At 40.9% G+C, this 9,730-nt stretch overlaps 1 protein-coding gene across 2 annotated transcripts in view; it reads left to right on the forward strand.

Annotated features, from left to right (window-relative positions):
• Nucleotides 1-9,730, forward strand: part of NEDD9 (neural precursor cell expressed, developmentally down-regulated 9) — a 22,142-nt gene that overhangs the window by 5,506 nt on the left and 6,906 nt on the right. The window contains exon 2 of one of the 2 annotated variants that reach the window (XM_009884185.1): nucleotides 3,450-3,478. The exons of the other annotated variant lie outside the window; for it this stretch is intronic. Coding sequence (XP_009882487.1) covers nucleotides 3,450-3,478 — 29 coding nt within the window. The remainder of the gene's footprint in view (nucleotides 1-3,449; nucleotides 3,479-9,730) is intronic. 2 annotated transcript variants of the gene reach the window in all.

A 9,730-nucleotide genomic window follows, 5' to 3' on the forward strand; every position in this document is an offset into this window, starting at 1 on the left:
AAGTGTGCTCTAAAGGATGAAGTTCTCTCAAATTAAATGCAAACTCAATGGTGAAAACAGCACACAGAGCTTTCCTTAGACTCGGCAGTTTCACATGTAACTTTCCATGTGACATTAATAGGAGAAAAGCCATTTTACTGCCTGTGCAGTTAATCTGTCCTCAGTGTTCTCCACGAAAACCACTGAGTGAAGAAACCCTCATCCACAAGTCAGAGTAAGCAGTACTTAGTCACTGATGCAATTTGAAGAGAAGTATTTTAAGAAAAAGACTGCATTTTATTAGGCTGAGCAAACATATGAGCTCAACATTACTCCCTGCTTCTCCCTAAGCACAGGGCTCTTTTTAATCAGTTCTATTTGTAGACCAGGAGCATCCATTTTTTTCCCCTGTGGTATCAGAAAAAAAGGCCAGTCCTGCAATCTTATCCAGCAACTGAGATCCCCTGGGACACAAATCTGCCTGCAGAGGCACAAGTGCAGGATCAAACCTTAGCTAAAAATAGCATAATAATAAAAGAGAAAAATAGAAGCTTATGGGCTCTTTCATGGTTGTTAGAAACCTAACTGGACCTTTGGTTAACATCTGATGACACACTAACAAAACACTAAGTTTGGGTAATCTAGATTTTCCTGTAAGTACTAAAACTCAAGCACAGCAGTGGAGTATTTTACAAAAACATGAGTGGAAAACCGATTGTTCAAAAAGTGAATCTCATCATAAGGGGGAAGCGTGGTTTCTGGAGATAGGAAATGGATAGGTGAAGATGGGTTGCTGATGGTCAGAAAACATAGTTGTATTGAATCTAAAGGCTTTGCAGGCATTCAGTGATTTTTGTAGATGTTTTGTTTTGGAGGAAGACTAATTAGCATCAGAATATCGTCATTCCACATGTCTGGCATGAAACATTTCCATTTTTCTTTTGTAAATAGCAGTGGTAATATTGCATCAGTTTTTTAAAAAAATTAATCTAAATTAGCTTTCTCCCAAAACAGATCAATAGAATGGAATCAAAGTGAAATTAATGTAGTTAAGTTCTTAGGAGACAGAAACCTTCCATAAGACAGTCCATCCCTAATCCTTAAAAGACACTAACATATTCCCATTGGATCTTATCATAAAAACTACTTTATATGCACAATCAATCCTGACTGAGGTCTGGTATAATTATCGTATAGATACAACAGATAATTAAGGATGGTGTTAATATCTGTTTAAAAGGTGCCTACACCTTCCATAAACTTGCCAGAGCAAGCTATGCTAATCTAAACACCAGTTAATAGGAGCACTTGTCTGTACAGCTGCTGTGAGAAACCCGTACAGAAATGGAGCCAGAGTATAGCTTGAGCCAGAGAACCTCTACAAATCACATTAAATTGAGAATCTCCCTGAAGGAAGGTTTTCTTTGCCTGCTTATCTCAGAAGCAACATAGTTCCCAACCTAAATGATTTAGGGACACTTCCATTGTTTCTGCCCATGCATACCTCTGAGGGCGCTCTAGAGGAATTGAAACCCTTGGGCAATGCCTCATCGCAACCAGTTTTTTTGCCCACTGTGAAATGCTAATTCACCAAAACTGAAACTGGTGACAGGGAAGGATCTGTTCCGAGAAATGTCTTAAAGGAAGAAATAAAATATTTGAAGGGAAACAAGAAGTCATGGAAATACCCTACTTCAATAATTCCCAAATGAAGCTGCTTTCCTCCCCCTCCAACTTTCTGTCTAGAAATTCAATCTAGGAGGAAAGAAAAAACAGAAATAAGATGAAGCTCCTTAGAAGAATTAAAACAAGTTGTTTGGACTGAACCAAACTAGTTCATTGTTTGTGAGCCTTTAGGATTTCATGTCATTCATAACAGTAAGACCGCTCTCTGCCCTGCACGTCCCAGCACCTCATCTTCTCATCCTTTTTCTTCATTCCTTTCCTCCTCTAAACGTGCCCTAAATTTCAGCTTCTGTCTTAGAGACAAGACAGTCATAGTTTTACCAGCATAGAAAACAAGTGCATGTTTGCCAAATGGTTCTTGATGCAACAACCTTTTTAAAATGGGAAGACTAGACAGACTGGGATGGCCAAAGTAAGACGCTGCTTTAACTGTTTGTCAAACCACTGAGGTGCTGAGTTTTGCCACATGCTTCTCATTACTCAAAACTCCAGCTCAAATTTAATCACAGGTTTCCAGAGAATGCTTTAGCAGATAAACTTATTTCTCCACTAGAAGAACTTATCACACAATAATTTGGGGATTTTGTTTCTCTGCAAGATCCATCCAGAGATATTTATTTAAGAGTGCATGCCTGTTCTATCACCAGTACTGTAACACGTCAGCTCATTACCCCTGTTGGCCAACACATGCAGAAATGGTGATACCACTGTCTGTCTAAAAATGAGTAATTGTCATGGGGATGGCACTGGTAAAACTCATAGCAAGAGTATTGGACAAGTATCCTCTTTCACACTTCTCTTAAAAATGCTGATTAATTTGATAATAAAAGGTATGTTTGTCTCTCGTTCTCTTCCTCTCAAAAAAATGGGACATCCTCAGAAGTGTCGGTTTGACTTTTTTTAAATTCACATTTTGTTAAGCAAGAATGACTCCACCAGAAGCTAGGAAATACCCCTTCCCAGTCAGCCTTGCAATTCAAGGCCAGCCAGCACCAAGCAGAAATGTTGGTCACAACACAACTGGCAGAAAGCCCTACAGTTGACGTGAGTAAGAGCAGGATCAGGTCACGAAAGCATCATTAAAAGAAAGAAAAAAGAAAAAAAAAGGCAGTAAAATCTTGTCAGTGGCAAAATTGTTGAGCTTTTTTGTGCTTTGTACTGCTCATTCAGAAAGTTCTGTAGAGATACAGACCTTTGTATCTGCATTTAGCTTGTGATCATGAACATGAGCAGCAAGCAAAAATTCAACACCATAATCCAAAGCTACAGCTGACACAAGTCAGCGCCATTTCACTACACTTAATACAGCCTGGTCACTTTATGCTAAGTGGAGCTTAGATCATTTATGTAACTCCACACATAGTAAATTTTTTTTTTTTTTAAGTTTTTTGGAAAGACAATAAACCTGCACTTTAGATTTAGGAAAAATACAAATCTGAAAAATAGCATAATGAACCTGCTTTTGTGTGCTGATTAATGCAAAGGGTCACACTAGAAGTTAAAAAGTCAGGATTAGGCTAGTTGCAAAGCAGCTGGCTATACCCATATCACCAGCAGCTGAGGGTTTGAATCAAGGCCAGCTTGTGATTTCACATTTTTTATTTTAAATCCGTTTCACAACTTCTGTTCTACATCTTCAAGACTCAACCCAAAACTTGCGTAAGTCTGGTTGAAATAATACAATCTCAAAAGGAGAAAAGTGTAACACCAATTTTGATTACTTGTTGTTATTGGCATTATAATACCACAGGGGCATTTTTTAAGACTGGGCACCTACTGGTGAGGCACTTCACAGCCACATTTAAAAGTTTCTGTTTAAGTCCCCAAGCCTGCAAAGTTAAGCATTTTTAATTTAACACACCATGCATGAGCCAGTGACATCTGGACACGCTTTAGCCCTGAGAGCACATACAGTTACAGTAGAAAATCAGATCTTCATAGGTATAGGTCTTGGACAACAAATGGACGTACGTAAAGCATAGGACAAAATAAGCAGGTATTTTGAAGATGGAAAAAAAACATCAAGAACTATAAGCCAGTTCTATATCAGGGTTGTATCTGTCATGTATCCTTATCTTCACGCATCTTGAATCTTACACTTCTCAGAAAATTCACTGGGGAACACCCAATCAAAGACAAGTGGCAATGTCACTATGTGTCTTGATACTGCATTGCTTTCCACCACACAGTAAAGCTGATAATTCACTTGGCCCAGGAGAAAAAATATAGTAATTTCTGTTAATATCTTCTTGCCTTGCAGAAACATTTGGGCTCATAGCACTAGGAGCAACTCACAGTTGCAGCTACAAGCCTGGTGCATTAGAAGAAATATTTCTATAGGCTTCCTCCCCTCTCTTTCAGCTTGTGAGCCTTGATCAAAAGCTCTCCAACAGTTCAGTCTTGGCAGAAAATACTCTACTTGAGCATTTTATAGTGGCTCAATATTCATACATTATTTAGGCTAAAATAAAGTGTTATGATTTCATAATCTCAAGACCGATAACAACTTCAAAAAACAAATGTTTATAGGTGCAAGTATCTTCAGCGCATGTGAGAATGGAATCCCAACCTTTACTCACTGACAGCTGGGAAACATGTTCTATGTCATCGTATATAGCAAATAAGTAAGTCAAGGCTACTGCTTTGTAAAAACATTTTTCCTCTTTTTTCACAGCAGACAATACAGAGTGATACAATAATTATTACTGTCATGAAATTCATTATCAGTCACTGGAAATCTTGATGCAGCTTGCAAAAGACAGGAGAGGAAACACTATGTGCTTTCTGTGAAAAGGACAACGTTTTAGCCAGCTAACCGGGTTCTTTCAATACCCAGATTACCTTAACGACTCTTTTCTTTAACACAACCTTCTTGCAGTTGAACTTAGCCACAGGACCTTTCCCAGGAAAAAACATTTTAGGAGACACCCCTAGCTTCCTGAATACATGCAGCAAAACAGAAAGAAGGGCCGAGAGGTAGCTCACTGCCTGATCCAGCATCGTTCAATGGCTCCTGCCACTGACTTCCAAAGGACTAGAAGTCCAAGATAGTAGGAATTAGGTCTTCCCCCCCTAATTGTCTCTCTCTTATAATTTCCCCATGTTTTCTTTGGCTATTTCATTCTCCTCACAAGCCTAAGAGAGCTCAGGTAGCTGTTATAGATCTACCTAAGAAGCTTAGGAACAGAATTTCAAGAACTGAGTTGTGTATTAAATTAGCAGAAATACTTTACAACAGAAAACAATCATGGTCTTTTTCCTTTACTTACATTTTGATTCATTTTTCCCATGGCTAAGCTTTATAACACTCCCATTTTATGCACCACCACTCAGCATCCTCCAGAGCAGGACTTCTCCCAGGGTAAGCTACAGCTGATTTTCATAGATACAGGACAGACAGCTGAGATTAGCAGCAGTTGATGGCAATAGCTCATCAAGTGCTGAGAGTTACCCATGAGGTAAAGAAGAGAGCATCATGGGAGGAAATATATTTTAATACAATTCTTCATCCAGATATAAAATAAATATTTAAAATTTACCTCACATGCCTCTTCTTTTCCACCTCCAAAAAGCACTGATCTATTTTAAAAGCAGTCAGCAGGCATCAGTAGGTTCTTGGGGTTAAGAGGCCATACTGGGAAATAGCAAGCAGTTTTTTTCAGCTCCCCTGTGGATTGGGGCAAGGTGTGGCAGAGGCGCAGCATATCTCTACTTCAGTTCTCTCACCTGTAAAATTCAGCGAAGCTTGTTTCTCATCATTCTGCTCATCAAGCATTGCTGTTCATGGGAACGGGCTGAATTCTGCCCTCCACAGTACTGCTATAAATTCAGAGTAATTCTGTTGGCTTCAGTATGTTTATTCACTCTCTATCCTTGTTAAACAAGGTAAACTACAGTGTCATGTGTCTGCCGTAAGCACGATAACTGTCTTGTCACTGCCTTAGTTAGGAATGTTCTCTATTGCAGCCTAACATCCATTTTAATCTTAGAAGAAATAGAATAGTGGTTTTTTCCTTATATTTAAGGAAGAGGGATTTAAAGAACCACAGGACTGGATATTTTGCAAAGCACATGCTTATTCAGCTCTTTTTCTTGATTAGGGACATGCCATTGGCATGTAAAAGACCAAAGTAATTGCTTTTGGAAGAGCATGGTCTTCAGCAAGAACAGAACAATCTTTCTGCTCAATTGTCTTTGTTTTGCAGTACTGAAAGTTTGAAGTAGACTTATTATGCATTTCACCAGAGCCAGACCTGGTCCCCGGTAGTTGTTTTGCATGGATTAAGTGGTTAACAATGTTTTGAGAATGTTGGGCTAGATAGTTTGTGGGTACACCATCTATTTCCTTTAACGCATAAACAAGGAAAATTACTGGTTTGAAATGAAGGATTATTAAAACTTGGGTGACCACAGGCATTCTTAAAAGAGAAGAGGTAAAAGAAAGAAGAATCCTTATGAGGTCTGAAGCTCAGTGACATTTGTTAGGAAATAAATTCCTAAGTACCAGATGGGGCTGCTATCCCTGTTGCAGAAATGGGAGAACGGGAACTTTTCTTTTGCAGCACCTCCTTCCTTCTGAAGTCCGTCTTCAAAACTAAATTGCCATCAAACATTCAAAACCATAAAAAATAGTTCAACAATGCATTGAAAGGGCTGAGCATCCCATTCAGAAGCAGCAAATTCATCTAATATATTTATGGGTGAATATCCAAAATCAAAAGTTCCTTCTGAAAGTACTGGGTTTGGCACATTTCTTACTTCACCTACCCAGCTACCTGCCGCTTCCTCATACAGAAGCAGCAGCGCAACTACATGTCCTGGCTTCCCATGTGAGGTCATGTCTTGGGGACATAAGAGTCAGAACAAAAGCTCCACATTTTCATTTTGTCAAGTAGCATCGGTATTCTCTGAAGATTTCTTTTAGTGATGAGCTGCTTCTGTTCTGAGTCGGTATTCTCTTAATTACTGTTACAAAATGATGACTGAAGATTTGTTTTAGTGATGAGCTGCTTCTGTTCTGAATTGACTAGGAACAAACAGTCCAGAGGCACATTTAACCAAATGAAAAGTGTTGGAAGGGAAGAGGAGTTTAGGTACAATAGGAAATGTTCCTGTGCTCAGTGCAGACCAGATCAGCATTTGTAGAGGGTTTTGTGATGAAATCACTCAGAACATGTTACTGGATAATAATCCTCCATGCAGAAAAATATACTTGAGTCACTGGGAGAAAAAAAGTTGTCTTTCATGTTATCAAAAAACCTTGGGTGTTGCTGGGTGTTACTAGGTTTCCTAAAGTCTTATTTTCTGTCTTGCATATAACTTTTTCAGAAGCCTAAAAAGGAGCAGACATAAAAGCCTCTGATGCATTTTTATTTGGAAAATAAATGCCACCTGAAGTAGAGTGCACTGCTAAACACAGCCCTGCAGACAGCTCAGGTCTTCTGTCCACAGGCACCCATGTAGACGGGCTGTACTCATGAATACCCAGAATCAGGCACTTTGTGTTTTAACCTCTCATTTCCATTGACAACAGCTGGAAGCACCCAGAGCAGGGGTTTGTTTCACCCAAATAAAGGAGTGACCCTGCTTGACCGCTGCTTCGGGTTAGTCACATCTGGAAAAGAGTGAAAGTGTCAAGATACATGGTAAAAAAAAGTCACAGAATCATAGAATTGTTATGGCTGGAAAAGACCTTTAAGATCATCAAGCCCAACTGTTTTCTAACTCTACCAGGCCCTTCTCTGGACCCTCTCCAGCACCTCAATGTCTTTCCTATACTGTGGTACCCAAAACTGAACACAGTACTCAAGGTGGGGCCTCACCAGTGCTGAGTATAGTGGGACAATCACTTCTGTAGTCCTGCTGGCCACGCTATTGCTGATACAGGCCAGGATGCTGTTGGCCTTCTTGACCACCTGGACACACTGCTGGCTCATATTCAGCCAGCTGTCCACCAACACCCCCAGGTCCTTTTCTGCCGGGCAGCTTTTCAGCCACTCCTGCCCAAGCCTGTAGCGCTGCATGGGGTTGTTGTGACCCAAGTGCAGGACCCGGCACTTGGCCTTGTTGAAGCTGATACTGTTGGCCTTGGCCCATCAATCCAGCCTGTCCAGGTCCCTCTGAAGAGCCCTCCTACCCTCAAGCAGATCAACACTCCCACCTAACTTGGTGTTGCCTGCGAACTTACTGAGGGTGCTGTCAATATCCTCATTAAGATCATTAATAAATATATTAAACAGGAGTGGCCGCAACACTGAGCCCTGTGGAACACCACTGGTGAACGGCTGCCAACTGGATTTAACTCCATTCACCACCACTCTCTGGGCCAGGCAGTCCTGCAGTGCTGGGTGAAACAGGCTTCCTGCATCTGGCCAGCCTAGCTTTAGTGTAGTTATTTAGGATTGTATCACAGCACAGTAAATAAAACAGCAGCCTTGTAGTACTTTAAACCTTTCATATAGCATCTGGTATGCTGGCCTTTTTTTGAAAAATGGGAAAGGTCTCTAAGGATGAGCTACAAGAATAACCGCAGCTGCATGATACTCCCGTATGCAGAGTGAGGAAGGATCTCCCTGTAAATACTGGGCACGAGCACAGGTTCTCTTCCACATATGTTCCAGGCTCCACAGTGTAAGGGTACCATCTAATTTGCCACCAGGGCTTCTTTTTACAAAAGCAAAATATCGTGTTTACCTATAACAAGAGCAAGTGGGTTTACTTGTGCATGCTTGGGGACACGGTTTCGTGGTGGCCTTGGCAGCATTAGGTTTATGGTTGGACTTGATGATCTTAAAGGTCTTTTCCAACCTTCTGTGATTCTATGCCTTATTACCCGTGCTGCTCGAAGCAGCTCCCTTTTTCGTATTAGAGGCCTGTGACTTTTCTTGGAGTTTGCTCAGGGAAATTAATTCTCTGAACAAGGAGAGAGTGGTGGTGTCTTGTATCCTGAATGAGGTTTGGCATTGAGATGGGTAGAACAGTTATTGCTAAGCCTGTGTAAATGTGTTTATCTAAAGTGCTGTGCAAACCTTGGAGAACTGAGGTGTCATAATGCTTCTGCAGAGGTGCCATACATTGCCTCCATGGGCAGGACTGTAAGAAGCATCACACATCTGAAGCCTGGAAGAGATCTGGTCAGATTTTACTCTTGCTCTGGATCTAGGATAGAGTTCAGCTTCTGGAGTAGACCACAACTGAGCAAGGGTTTATAAAAATTTCAGGCTGAGGGACCGATACCTGTCTTTCTGGAGCCTGATGCAGCCTGACTCCCACCTTGTCGGTCTAGGCAACAATCAGCAGGTAAAGCAGAGCTGAACTGCAGCGGTGCACCAATCCTCCCCGCCTCCAGGGCTGGTTTGGGACCTCCAGCTGACCACCATGGACAGTCTGGGTTTTTTTCCCCTGGCATGGTGAAGCAGTTTCCTGGCATACTAGCAAGCAGCTTAATGCCACAGTGTTCTCAGTCGCAGAAAGGTTTGTGGAGATGGGCTACCCAGGAAACAGCCCTTTGTTTTTACTGTGCATTGTCTGTTCTCCTGGAGAATAATTTTTAAACCCCCAGTGACTCATTATTAAAGCAATGCCATGGTTGTAATTTTTGAGCCCCTGGAAGAAACCTCCAAGTAAACATTGCTTAAAACCAAATCCTTCTGTTCCTGACTTGGGTGAAAAGCATTTGACTGGCAGCACCCAACTGAAAAAAAAAAAAGAAAAAAGAAAAAAAATGCATGGCAAACTATGCTAGTCTGATCACTAGCCCTTACTGGCAGAAAAAGCATGAAGAAGCAATGTTGATACAAGTTAGAAGTTTCCCAGGCAAACAAAATAATCCCAGTATTACATGTGAGTGGCCTGGGAGGGATAATGTCTGGAGTGATCCATTATGGGAAGCTTCCAGTAACTTAAGGGAGAACTTTCTTAAAAGTTTTGTCTGTAGATACCTCTTACAATGCAGTAGTTGACTCTGTGGGAGAGGAATGGTCTGTCATAAATTCCATACGGTTTTAGATTCTTTTTAAAAAACTCTTATGTACGTAAACCCTATTAACCCCACACCCAATTCAGC

Source organism: Charadrius vociferus, unplaced genomic scaffold, assembly GCF_000708025.1.
Source record: "Charadrius vociferus isolate BGI_N301 unplaced genomic scaffold, ASM70802v2 scaffold444, whole genome shotgun sequence".
NCBI classification, from domain to species: Eukaryota; Metazoa; Chordata; class Aves; order Charadriiformes; family Charadriidae; genus Charadrius; species Charadrius vociferus.